This window comes from Strigops habroptila, chromosome Z, assembly GCF_004027225.2.
Source record: "Strigops habroptila isolate Jane chromosome Z, bStrHab1.2.pri, whole genome shotgun sequence".
Lineage (NCBI taxonomy): Eukaryota > Metazoa > Chordata > Aves > Psittaciformes > Psittacidae > Strigops > Strigops habroptila.
Window position 1 is genome coordinate 41182877 of NC_044302.2, and position 13530 is coordinate 41196406.

At 47.9% G+C, this 13530-nt stretch overlaps 2 protein-coding genes and 1 long non-coding RNA gene across 11 annotated transcripts in view; 1 reads left to right on the top strand and 2 right to left on the bottom strand.

Annotated features, from left to right (window-relative positions):
• Window positions 1-8927: 8927 nt before the first annotated feature.
• LOC115600567 (homeobox protein Hox-D11-like) lies at window positions 8928-10165 on the bottom strand. The gene is made up of 3 exons (XM_030469691.1): window positions 9242-10165; window positions 9103-9154; window positions 8928-9016 (listed from the first exon to the last, which is right to left on the bottom strand). Exons 1-2 carry the CDS (start codon window positions 9863-9865, stop codon window positions 9140-9142), a joined length of 639 nt encoding a protein of 212 aa, XP_030325551.1. The 5' UTR covers window positions 9866-10165; the 3' UTR covers window positions 8928-9016; window positions 9103-9139.
• Window positions 10166-10391: 226 nt separating this feature from the next.
• SEMA6A (semaphorin 6A) overlaps window positions 10392-13530 on the top strand; it is a 118382-nt gene continuing 115243 nt past the window's right edge. For 4 of the 9 annotated variants that reach the window (XM_030469692.1, XM_030469701.1, XM_030469699.1 and 1 more), the window contains exon 1: window positions 10403-10961. The gene's annotated coding sequence lies outside the window, so the exon portion shown is untranslated. Of the gene's footprint in view, window positions 10962-13530 lie in introns of all 9 variants that reach the window. The other 5 variants (XM_030469694.1, XM_030469695.1, XM_030469698.1 and 2 more) reach the window with 2 other exon arrangements.
• Window positions 11534-12836, bottom strand: LOC115600569. The gene is made up of 2 exons (XR_003989051.1): window positions 12598-12836; window positions 11534-12051 (listed from the first exon to the last, which is right to left on the bottom strand). It is a non-coding gene; the product is annotated as an uncharacterized LOC115600569 (long non-coding RNA).

A 13530-nucleotide genomic window follows, 5' to 3' on the forward strand; every position in this document is an offset into this window, starting at 1 on the left:
TTTGCCTGTCTTCTAACAGCTGGTGGACAGAGAAAATACTGCAATCACAGATTTTTAGAAGTCCTCATTTATTGCAGTTGCTATACAGTACTGTTTTCAGTGCTTTCCTACCAAACTTACACACACGAGCATTCACTAAGAAGTGTTGTAACAGTGTTGTATTTTAGGTTTGTAACACCAACCATTTGTCTGGCAGCACAGCACATACTGTTTTCTCATCCTTAAATCTAGAAGGCTGAGAAGTTGAGTCTATCAGTTCAAAATGAAATGTGGACATTCAGGACTCCCCCGTTTCTTTTTGCTGCCACATATGCAGCATTGGAATATCCAGCTTGCTTGTTCCATTGTATTTTCTCCCAAAGAGGAGCTCTAAAGAGACATTTCTGTGTCCGCTGAATGCCCTGTATTTTTTCTCTTCACTAATCATGCATATTGTGTGTTGTAGAGTTTGAACTGCTCAGCATAGTGTGATTTAATTTCTTATGTGAAAAAAAGGCAGGACTGTTGCACTTCACATCAAAATCAGTGAGTTTGTAACTGCTGGTACTTTTAATGATTGATGAGAGCTTTGGCATAGTTTCTGTTTGGAAAAGAGGGCTTTGAACTGGTGGATGAAATACAAGGAGGAGAGACTTACATAATGGGCCCATCTCCCCTAATCTCCTCACCAAAGAATACACAAAGAGGAAAAACAAGGAGTACCTTGTAACCCTTGCAGTGACGAGCGCCTCATTTAATGTATTCAGTTACTTATTAGGAGGCCAATATAAATCCAGCACAACAGTGTGCAAAGTCAGCAGGAGGTCTGAATCCTAATGTTATTTTTCCCACCACTGAACAAATGATCCCAACCACCAGCTTCAGAAGCTCATCCTCATTAGTATGTATGAAATGAGTGGAAAAAGCACTAGGAGATTTATATTGTTCTGTATTCAATGCAATTAACAAGAGACGGTGCTGATTTCTGGAGGAAAGGGGCAGTGTCCACAGATTCCTGTGCACCTTTCATTGTAACGAGCGATAGAAATCTATCACAGCATGATGACCTTAAAAAGTACCCTCATCATTTTCTAATCCTACTGACATTCATTAACTAGACATTTTAGCCACCTGCATATTATAATCTGCGACCACCATTAAGGTCAGTATAGAGTTTTCATTATAAGCCCCCTGCTTACAAGGTTTTATAACTTTGCTGGAAAATCTAAGGACATCCAAGGAGTATTTTTTGCAGAACTCTTGTCTATTTTTAACTTCTGAAGACACCAAAAGAAAAAAGAACTACATAAATGCCATTTAAAAAAAGAAAAAAATATATAAAAAAATCAAACATCTATATGATCTATATGTTGGTGTCAGACACTACTCAGAGAGCAAATAGTACAGGTAAGGTCACTTTGAAACCAAGTGACTCCTCCCAAGAAACACGAATGGGATATTAATTTAATTAGTATCAAGTAGATTGTAGGAAAGGGTGGCTTGCATATACCTTATCTGATATACACGACGGCCTCGCAAAGGTCTGGATTTGAACTTGAAAAGCAGTGTGTCACCACACTAAGGTCAGCTAAAGCTTTGCCACGGACTCTAGTGAGACCACGAATTGAACCAGACTTCGTGGTTTGGTGCCTGTTTTATTTTATCTTATTTATTTTATTTTACAGTTAATGTCTTCTTAATTTTCTGTTTTCACAAAGTTAGGAGGCATGGTTACAAACTGATTAATGTTACAGATTTTGCATCTTGGGTGATGTCCTGATCCCATGAAAGTCAACGATGGTACTCCCAAAGACTTCTGCAACGTCACTTCTTTACCCCAAGCACTTTAGCCCACATCAAATGTAGCTCATTTATAAATCTACTCTGGGTTTTATTGAACACACAAATTAAAGATTTCAATAGAATACTCCCAAGCAAAACCGTAATACTCTTAAATCAAGTTTTATTTGTGTCTTTGTCATCATATGTAAGTAGATATTAAAACACACATATGTTTTCTGCTGATTTTCTGTGAACACTAATGAATATTCCACACAGGACTGAATGTACAATCCAAGCAACATCCACAGGAAGTCCCTGCCAAAGTGAGGAATAATGTTGTCTTCAGGACAGGCCAAATAAAGAGTTAGTCACCAAGAATATTGGTATAAATGATACCCTGAGCAATAACACATGAATTTATTTTTCAGCTAGTGGGAGTTTCATCACTGGTGGCACATAAATGAGAACGCCTGTGGTTTATTTCATGCAAGTCAATGTTTTCCTCTACATTTCTTGCCACTTCTGCACGTATGAGGTATCTGTCTTAACTACTAAACTTCCACACATGCAATGGAAAGTAGACTAACACACTGTTTGGTATGATGGTTTAAGGAAAGGACAATGGATTGACTCAGAAATCAAGTATGTGCCTCCAAGAAATGGAATCTCTTCTTTCACAATAAGTCAAACAGGCTTCTGCTAGCAGCCAGTTTCTGCATGGTCTTTTCCCCTTTCTGTTGGATCAGTGACAAATCTTCCAAATGGCTTTCACTCACTTCCTCTCAATTTTGCTGCGCTGGTATCAGGCACAGCAGAGTGACTGAAATTAACTTAGGCAGGCCTGGAATGCCTGGGCTGTGATTTACCTGGGACAGTCACACTCCAAGCAAGAGCTAGCTAATAATTGCAAGGAATGAGCAAACACAGGAAGTCTCCACAGTGCTTCCCTTATTCACTGGTAATAGCTCAGGCTCCATTAGCACATGCTTTTCAGCTCTAATAATCACCAGGAAACTCCAGACTGCAACCAGCCTGGAGGGAGGGAGGGAGGAGTTGTACCTGGCAATAATGCTGTTGTCATCATCATCATCAGATAGGCCAGAAGTTATCGCCCCTACACACAGTAAGAAACACCTAACTCCACAGATACCTGTACTTCAGTGCAATTTCTTGTGGAGTAAAACCTTTTCAAATACAAGCACCATTGGCAGATCACATATAGTCATCTGGAAAAATCTAGACTACTGAATTTGCATCTCCAGCATTATTATTATTACTTTTCCTGGCCTGATGAAATACAGAGAAAAGCAAAAAGGGAGCTCTTTCTACACCAGCTAATTGAACCTGAGCTAGAAACGCCATCCTGCCAGTTTTCCCTTTAGGAAAAGGATTACAGACAAGCAGTCAAAGGAAAATATCCATTTCAGCTCTTTTTGCTGAATAACATCTTTGCTAGATAAAGCATACTCAGAAATCACTGAAAAGACCCCATCGACTCCCGAGTGTCAATTCCCCACTGTATCCCATAAAAGGCACACTGTGCTACAAACTGACAGTTCATCCCACACACCCCTTGGAGAGGAATCATTTTCTGCTCTTCCCCACGAGACACCAGGGACATTAAGTCGCCCTTGGTGAGGGCAGGTGCTTGGTGAGGATGGGAGAGATGCCTTTCCACTCGCCTCCTGTTTTCCCTTTGCTCACAGATGTGAGCCAAGAGGAGCTGAACTCCAGCCAGCCCACCTGGGGATGACGATTGCTGGTCGCCTGGGTGCCTTTCTAGACTGATCCACCATCCAACACGTGCCCCTGAGCACTGTTGTATCCTGGCTATCCTATGTCACTTTTTCCACACAGAATTAGGTCCAAATAGCTCATCAATCTGTGTTGGGAGTGACTGACACTGATAAAAACTCCTCTGTCAAAAGCAGGACATGGTTTTTTCTTCCCAAATACTTTGTCATGTCTTTCAACACATTTTCAGTCACTCTTCTCTATCTCAGCATGCCATAATGTGTTTGACATTAATTTCTCCTTTAGTATGTAAAATTATTCATATTGTTTGAAAGCAACCGTAAACCTAGAGCAACTCAACCTCTCATTGCTTGTTGTTTTAATTCAGTAATATCACTGGATCAAAGGATAAAACCTGACTAAAAGATTGTTTTCCATCAGCTGCTCATTTGCTAAGGTTTAATCAATTGTCACATTGCTTTGCTACATCTTGCTAATCTTTTGCTTCATATAGAGACTATTTGCTTTTGTCTCTCTTTGGTCCTCTTTCTTTCTTTCTCATTCCCCCCATCACTTCTCCCTGGCTTCCCTCCCTCTCGCCCACTGCCCACTCAGCTTCATAAATTTTCCCGGCTGGAGCCTTCTCCTCGTCTCTTCCATTCTGCCCTGGCTGCTCTTCTCCCCCTCTGTTCTTCTTCCTCTATGTTTTTTTGTCTGTCAGTCACAGAGCCTTTTTTCCTCCCACTGCCATCAATTTGAGAGGTCAAAAAAGTCAGATGGATGAGATTTAATATAATGAATGAAGGTGTGTGTGTTGGGGAGGAGGATGGAATAAAGCCTCTTTATTTCAGATACTGAAACCATTAAAGATTTCTCTTTGGTAATATCGTATTGTCTGGCAATTCCACTTACTGAGTGTTCCTAAGGGCTCAGTTCAGCTGAAAGGACACTGAATGCAATGATTTTGACTTATTAAACTAACCACTTCTTATTATTTAAAATTGGATTTGCTCTCAGTTTGATGCTGTAATTGTATTTAAAACGTTTTTATTATAATATTGACTTCTTTCAGTGCTGTCTTTTCATTATTGTAATTTTACACTTAGCTCCCCCATCTAGATCTGAAATGTTCATTGCTTTTTTTGGGAGCCACTGCAAAGGTTCACTTTGGACCATATTATCCACTTCAAGAACACAGGCAAAGCCAGAATAAATCCCTTTTCTCACTGTTTTCCTTAAGATGTTGATCGAGCTCCTGATTTTACAGAGGAACAGAGGACCTACCCTAGGAAAACTCCATGAATTAGACTTACCTTTCCAATCAAAATATATTTTGCATGTTTTCAGAGAGTGTCTCTACACCTCTTCACTTGCTGTCCAAACAACTCAGTAGTTAGTGTCAAACCTTAATCACATAAAGAGAAACAGCAGCTGAGAGACACATTTTATTCTGTTCAGTTCCTCGCTGTTGCATCCTTCCTTTTTAGAAGGATGGGACATCTAAACACAATGCTGGAGAAGCTGGAGGGGGGAGGGGCAGAACTTCTGAAATAGTGAATTAAAAATGTGGAGCACAATACCTGAAACTAAACCACTGTGAAGTAACTGAGGAGCATACTGTCTTCTCTCATAATAAAACTGATGGGAAAGAAGCCTTGGAAACTCTCTTTAGATGCTCTCTCTACAGTTTCCGATTAATTTTCCTCTCATAGACTCTAACTAGAAGAGACTAATGTGAGATCATCAACATCCAATATGTGAAGAAAGTAAGTTTCCCTTTATGGGAAGTTCAATAGCAAATAATTTTTCTAGTGACTTAAACGACTGCCTATGGAATACAACAGATCAGTTATATTCCTGTTACGGAGCTCCATAGCCTAGTTAAATCTACCATACACTCCCTTCCTGGTGAAATTTTACAAATCAGATCATCAGCAGGTGAAACTGATATGAATGCACTAATATTAGTAAGATTACGTCAATCTAGACCAGAGGAGGATGCAGTCCATGTGTGTTTAGAGTAATTTGATAATGAATCTCTGCAAACTTCTGTTGCTTTTAACAACTGTTAAATTCTACATCACTTTCCCATATTGACCTTCTATGTTCCGTTGTTTTGGTTTTTCAACAGGGAACCACACCCTTCACCATATGGTCCAGCCGCTATCCACAGCATTCTTTGCTTATTTCACCATCATCTAACACTCTCTTCTCCTGGGAACTAGATAACACGGTGACATGTGAATGTTGCTCACAGTGCAACATGAATTTCTGCTGATTTTTCTGGCACAGTATAGCAGGGGCTGACCAGGGCAGCCTCCTGCATAAAACATCTGCTCCACAGTCTTGTTTGCCTTCCAAAATGCTCCATAGTTGTAAAGACCAACCTGCACACAATTGGCACCGAGAGACTCCCTTTGGGTTCCCTGGCAGAGACAAATCCTCCAGTAGAGTCCCTGGTACTTCCAGTGAATATTTTTAACTACTTTCCTGGATTCTTAATATTCTGAGTGCCCCTGCTGAGCACACCCTAGGCCAGCCTACAGTTATATTGGTATCCATTTGGAAGATGTCCAAAAAAAGTGATTAAGAAAAGCAAATCCACATACAGCACCCAGCAACCTAAAAACATGGCATTTCTGGTAAGATCTTTAGTTAGAGAAAGAATTTTGCAGAGATTCACCAACCATTAAGAATCACATCCTTGGAGGAGATTATGGCCTACCTGTTCTCAGTCTAACTTCATTTTGCATTTACAGAGATCTGGTAAACGTCTAGCACTCATAACTTTAAACTATGAGCCTGAGTCTGCAGGATTTAATTCAGCAAAAGACCTACTGCCATTTTACATTAAGAGACTGAGAACTGGGTCCATGTTGGATTGTATGAACCTTCTTTCCTTTAGCTGAATTGTGCCTGAGAACAGCTATGTGCTGATTAAAAACCTGCCCACTTCCAGCTACATTTTCAGAGTACAGCTGAGTTTGGTGAATTCCTCTGAAGTGATTAAAAGAAAGATCTTATTTTCCTCTGCGTAGGAGTAATTACTTTGCCAGGCATTCAATAATGCCATCTTGACAAAAACCATATTTGCAGTTTCATAAGCTTTCACTATTGCTATAAGATTAAAGAAGTCAACACTACTTTATATTAAGATGTCCCTGCACTCAGCATTTTGTTTTTACTGGTAGTGAGATGCATCCCCACAGATAAAGGCATCTCCTCCAATGCTGCAATGGGAGAGGGGAAAAAGGAGTTATAACCCCTATCAAGATCACAGGATTCAAGTGCCTCCCAGACATCAAAACTATCTCAAATCATCCGTGGAGCAAACCCCCCTCATGTTTTTCAGACAGCTGTCAAAAGCCTCAGCTCTGCCACTCTTGTATGTTGTTTCTTGTCAATGTAAAATCTGCTGCACTTTGAACCTTGGAAATAGGGACTGAATCTGACAATAATAACTGATACAGAAATTGGGGAACGTTGCACAGGTTATCCTGACATGTGAAGATAATGAATGGGGATGTGCTCAACAACAAAGTGCCATTGCACCCCTGCAGTATCCCAGCTCCTCCAAACTGTATCTAATTGGATGCTGCTCCTGCCATCGCATGGAAGTTGGTAAGGTAGAAACTATATAACCGCACACAGTGTGGGGCTCAGCACGCTGATTGGCATCGAGCTTCACACAACCCAACCGAAAGAAACAGCCACTGCCAGTGAAAGAGATTCAAGTGCCCTTCCCACACATAGGCCAGGAGTCCCAGGAACTTCAAGTCAACATATTTTGTATGATCAGGAAGGAAGGGGTAGAGGTCAATGTTTTCATATTAACTCATGACAAATCTTTGGTAGAAATGTACTCTGAAGAGAGGTTGGCAGAACTGAAGAACTTCTCGATAGCTTGCGTGAATTGTTCAGATAAGGCTTTTAAAATGCACAGCTCCATGGAGACCTCACCAAGAATTCCTGACTGGAAAAATCCCACTGCACTCTACCTCTGCAGCTGCCAAAAAGCAGCCAGTGAGAAAATATGTCTTTTCCCATCAATAAGGGTAATAATTCCCTTCCCCAAGCCAGTGTGAGTAGCCCACAGTTGTTAACTAATTCAGGCAAAACAAATAAGGTTGTGTCTCTGTTTTCAGAAAAACTGACAGCATGGAGAATTGAGATTGACATTAGAGTTTCACGAAAATAGCCTAAAAAATGGTGGGAGAGAAAAGATGAGGAGAACACTTTACCGGATGGGGTATGGAGAGAGAAAGAGAACAGGGAGTCAGAGTGGTTTTTTAAACCATGAAGACACATCTGGTTTCGCATATTGATTCTAGTAAGTTAAGAGCAGAAGGAACACTAAGGGAATGAAGGACAGAAGAGATGACCTTCATTTTGGCAGAAAGCTAAATGAAAAAGGGCTGCAATGTGTGGTTTAAGTGAAGAAATTAGGCAGTGCAGGCTTGGAAATGAAAGACAGGGAAAGAAAATGGATGAATGGAAAACACTTTTGTGGAAGAACCTGAATATAAAACTTCTAGCAACTGATGCCTTAGCTAATACTAGTGTCTGGAAAATAGAATTTTTTAGTGCTTTCTGCTTCTTGTAGAACTTTCATAATACAAAAATCTGGTCTGTATTTTTCAAAACCCTAAATACAGGAGGGCTCTCTGTCAGAGAGCCTTTTTTGATTAATGAAGAGATGCAAATGTAAAATAAACCATTTGGTACTGTGGAAATATTTGTGAAGTATCTGAAGCACACAGTTCGGGCCCAATCTAGATCTGCTTATAGTTCAAACCAACAAAGCCGGTGGAAGTCCTGAACACCTCAAAACTTATGTAGTGATTGAGCATGTGTAGTGACTGAATTTCAGCCTTTGGTATGTAGTTGAATGGGTATTTCCTGACTGTGTTCAGTCTCTGTTCATGTTTCCTGACAGAGGGAGAAGTAGCATGAGATGATCGAGGGCCTCTTTGTGGAAATGGAGTTGGGGGTCTTGGCAAATCAAGGTTCATTCATCTGGTTTACCCCCCTGACTCACGCATGGGTATCCAGAAATTATTTGTACCAGTTCAGTTTCTCTAATTGCTTTCAGATCTAGGGTAAGTTTGTTTCACTAAAATTGATCTGTCCCCAGCAATTACACTACTTGGTGCAGAACTCGCTTCTGTTTTACATTTTCAGGGTAAGAAAGAAAATATATATTAAGTCTCAGTTCCTTTGGTCAGAAAATTACCCTAAGTATACATTCAGTTTAAACTGCCTGAAAGGAAAGAAGAAACTTCTCCTTGATACAGATGAACGTTTTCCCTTTTAATCTAACAACTAGAAATCGAATGAATGTGTGTGCAATTTTAGATCCCAAAACCAAACCAAACCAAAACCAATTTCTGAGAGTCCTTTCATTATCTGAAAATAAAAGGCAGAAAACCAGCTGTCATAAACGAGTCATTATTTTAATTTTAATGCCACACCTCGTGGCCTGACAGCAAATCCCCTAGTTGCATTTTGTCCTTTCACCTATCTGGTTTGAAAGAAAAAAAGAAAAAAGTAGTATAAATCATGTTAAAGCAATTGCACATGTAAATGAACCCTGTGGAAACTAGATACCTTCGCGCTGAAACAATCAGAGGCTCTCCTTGCAGCGCTACTCCGGCGAGATCTAGAGGGTGGAAATTACTGCTAGAACTCTTGAGGGATCGATAGCATGCCGCCGCCTAAGGAGCGTGCACGCGGATTTTCAGCTCACCGCTTTGGGCTGTTCTGGTGGGGTTACACCGCAGTCCGCTCCCGCAGCTTGTCCGTCCGAGCCCCGATGCTCTGAGAGGTCAGCGGGGCGCGGGGGGCCCGACCCGCGGGCGGACGGGCAGGCAGGTCGGACGCCACGGCGGGAGCGCCGCCCGGCTCCGGCGGGGTCTGCGAGCCCGGTGCCCCGCGCCTCCCGCGCTCGGGGCGGCGGCGGAGCGGGGCGGGGGAAGGCGCGGGACCGGGGCGGGCCGGGGGGATTACCGCCGGCGGCGGGAGAGCGGCCTCGGCGCGGGCCCGGGAAGAGAAGGATTAATGTTTTAGCGTCGCTTGCTCCAGCTCCCGGCTGGAACGGCTCCGAGACAGGGATTAGCGCAGCGAGCGACCACGGAGGCGAGATTTGGGCGGAGGGAACGGGAAAAGGAAGACAAGCAGCCGACCGAGACCTGCGCCCGCCGCCAGCTGCGGCCCCGGCCCTCGCTCCCGCCGGGTATAAGGGGAACGCGGCCCGGGGGTACAGCCCGTCCCCGCGCCCTCTGCCAGGCGGCAGCATGCTTGGGGTTCCGCCGCCCCGGCCTCCGCAGCGGCCCCTGCTGTCGCGCCCGCAGCCCGCCGAACAGCCGCGCATCCCTCGTGGGGCAGCGGGCACCGGCCCGGCACCGAGCCCCTACGCCGCTGCGGGCTGTTCAGGCGACTCTGGCCGGTCGTGAGCGTCCCCGCCCCGCCGGCGTCCGTCGCGCCACCCCGCCGCCTCTCCGCGCCCAGGAGCGCGGAACCACCGTAACGGTTGGAAGTCAAGGTAGCTTTGAGGGGACGGGCGGCAGCCGGGGGCGGTGTGTGCCTTCCGGTTGCACCTGCCCGACATAAGCCCGGTACCGCTCAGCGGGGAGGTGTCACTGTCAGATCGGCACCGAAGCGAAGAGACGCCACCCCCCTCCGCCCCCGACACGCGGCAGCCCTCCCCCTTCACCTCCGTCCGCGCCGCCGGGGCCCCGCCCCTCACTCGCTAGCCCCGCCCCCTCGGGGGCACCGCCCGCAGGGGCGGGACGGGAAGGCCGGGCACGTGCCCCGCCCGTCGTGGCGAGCGGGGCGGGGCAGAGGGGAGGGGCGCGCTCGGCCGCCCGCCCGCCGTGGTCCAGTCCGGGCTTTGTCTCCGCCTCCGCTCGCGGAGCCGCGTCCCTGGGGGAGGGCGGCGAGGCAGAGCAGCGGCGGGACGCAGCGGCTCCCCGGTCCGATGCCCGGCAGCGCGGGGTGAGGAGCGACTGCGCCTTCCTGCCGCGGCACGGCGAGTGCCTCCGGCCTCGGAGTTTTCCTGAAGCAGCCGTCACACCGGGAGCACTTTTGGTAGAGAGGGACCAGGAGGAGACCCCGAAATGACTTACCTCCAGAAGCGCGACTGAATGGGACTTACTGGAGTGGAACCGTAGTGGAATTTGGGTCTGGAGAGGAGTTGCTAACGCTTTTTTCTTCTTCTTTTTTGTTCTTCTCCCTGTTCCCTCCCCTCTTCTCGCCCATCATTGGAAATGAACAAATTGCATTTGCAATTCAGAAAGTAGAAATACTAAATATTCCATCCCCCGGGAATCACACATGTAGTAATGACAAAGGATTGCAAAGGAGAGAGTGGCTCCAGTTTCCCAGAGAGATCCCCTTAAACGGATTACTAAATGGGACACTACATCAGCTAGTTGTCCTCTAGCTGCCTAGATACATGCACCGAAAAGGTACAGTACTCCTCCGTCCGTATCCCTACCTGATGTTTTGGGGTTGCTCGGAAAGGGGGGCTCTCAGGCCGCCCCGGCAGGCTCGGGAGGAGCGAGGATGGTGTGCGGTTTAAGGCTGGCTGCTGCTTTCTGTCTCGACAGCGTTTGCAGCGCCTAGGGAGGAGGAGGAGAGGCGCCTGCAAGTGCCCGCGCTGCGCTTGGTGCTGCCACTTTCCAGGCATACCGTGGCTTCGCCTTTCTTTTCTTTTTTTCCTCTTTTCCTACCCCGACTCCCTCCCCCCCAACTGGTTAACGCGCTGGCCCTGCTCCCCAGCCCCCTGGCGCGGCTTGCATGCGCGGTGCTCGAGCTCGGCTCCGCCACCCCAGCCCCCAGCCCTGCTCGCAGCGCGCCGGGGGTCTCGCCTCGGGGAGCTGGGCCGCCTGCGGGGCTGGGGCCGGGGCCGCCGCCTGCTCCTCCCGGGGCTGCCGGGCATCGAGTGGGGCTGGGTCGGGGTGGGTGTCTTTGTTACAGGGACAATGTGGGCGCTCCGTGCAGAGGCGTAACCCCGTGGTCTCTGCTCTTCCATGCGGGGTACTTGGGTTGTGATTCATTTATTTATTTTTTTATATATAGATATGTAATTTTTTTTTTCCAAGGCTGGGGTTGCTTTTTGGGGGAAGCGGCCGGGAACCGAGGAAACTTCTTCCGTGGCGCAGACCCCGGCGCTGCCGCGGGCTTTGTTCGCAATCGTGGGCTGGGGCCAAGGGCTCTCCTCCGCGCCCGCTCCCAGCGGACAGCGGACGTCTTCCCTTCCCCTCCGCCTCGGTCCCGGCCGAGGAGGGCTGCCGCCTGCCGTCCCCCTGCCCCTGGGGCAGGGCTTCTCCCCACCCTTCTCTGCCGGGCGCCGCCAGCCTCTCCCCGGCGGGCCGGTGGCTTTGCCAGCCGCTTCTCCCCATCTGGTGAGCGCGGGCAGGCGGGCGCCGATCACGGGGCAGACCGGACCCCTAGGGGCAGCCAGGCGGGCGGGGACGCCGCGCGGCAGCCCAGCTCCTCTCCCTTTGCCCGCGCCCTCGCACCGCCGCTTCTTGAGCCCTTCTCCTCACGCCGGCCCTGAGGAATCCGAACGAAAGAGCGGAAGAAATAAAGTTTTTCTAAGGGGGAATAACAGGCGCACGGCACAAAGGAGCTCCTGTTCGGCCAGCCCTCCCAGAGCGGCTGCGGGGTGGCGGCGCGGCGGCCCGTACCCGTCCCGCCTCGCCGGGGAGCCCCGGGGCTGGCAACCGGACGTGGGGGGGCCGGGACCGGGGCGCGTTTGGGCAGCTGACGCCGAGGAAGGGACAGGATGGTGCCGGGGAAAGGATGATGAGGGGTTTTCACGCCCCATCCCCGTGTACGCACGGACAGGGAAGGCTCCCAACTGAGGGCAAGGTGCGTTAGGAGCCGTGGCTGCGGCTCCGCATGAGCGGGGGCGCGCAGCACCCCCCGGGCTGTGCTCCTCCCGGCAGTGGGCCGGGAACGCGGAGCTGGGAGGCGGGGGCGAGATTTGGGGCAGCGGAGTCTCGGTCAGCCCCTGGGGCCAGTGCGGGTCAGACCGTCCCGCTGGCGGGGAGGGCGCCGAAAAGTTTGGGTCTCCTGCATCACGCGTGCAGAAAGTACCTGTTTCTTGCGAGAGCTCGGCTGTCCCACCGCCCCTTCCTTCCTTCCTTCCTCGCTTCCCGCCCGAGGGAGGCGTTTCTTGGGGGTGGCTGCGGGCGGAGGCTGGCGGAGGAGCGGGGCTGAGGCTGCATTCCGGACAGTTGCAGCGGAGATGCCCTTCTGCCCACCGCCTCCATCCTGCCCGGCTCTTCCCAGGGTGAGTCGCAAGGCCGTAACTGCTGGGGTTTCCGTAAGCAAATGGCTTTGTCTTTTACTAACCTTGACCAGTTGTTCAGGGGGATATTCGTTCTTTCCTCTCCTGAGCTAATTGCTGCTTTTGAAGTTTGTAAACATGCGCGCTTGTGCATGTGTCTGTGCAGCGCGCATCTCTGGCTGCTGTAGGCTGAAAATTATTTCGCTAATGGAACGGCACAAAAAAAAGGCTTTAGTCAGCTCTGCGATAAATTGTAAAAGATGCTAGTTCCTGACTGTAAGGTGAATGCTTGATCTTCCAAAGGAGCACATGCGGCTTGCAGGTGTTATAAGTAACGAAGAGCTAGATGTCCACAACCATTTTCAGTCATAGGACTGCATGCAGTGTCTTATTATTTGACACAGATTCCGCTAATTTTTGTTTAGTATCATCAAGACCAGTAGTAATCATTAAGCTAACCTTAAAGATAGCAGCTAGAGGCGTGATTTTCCCACTGTCTTTGCAAAAATTAGTTCAGTGACTGCTTTTGGTTTTCATTCATTTAATCTGAGTGTCTTCCAGTAAGCCATTCTCATCCAAGTAATCTTTGCTTGGCGGGTAAATCCTTTCCCATCAACATGAGAAAGTCCAGCAGAGTCAGGCTTTTTTAATCAGAGGACTCGTGGAGATTTTGAGAAGTCTGTGGCATTTCTCTTAGAGTAAGATTTATGCAGCTGTTATCATGTTCAGGGCTTCCTTTG

Bases quoted from the DNA above. Each gene is read 5' to 3' on its own strand.
- LOC115600567 (XM_030469691.1), bottom strand. From the start codon at position 9,865: ATGCGCGGCTGTTCGGCGGGCTGCGGGCGCGACAGCAGGGGCCGCTGC.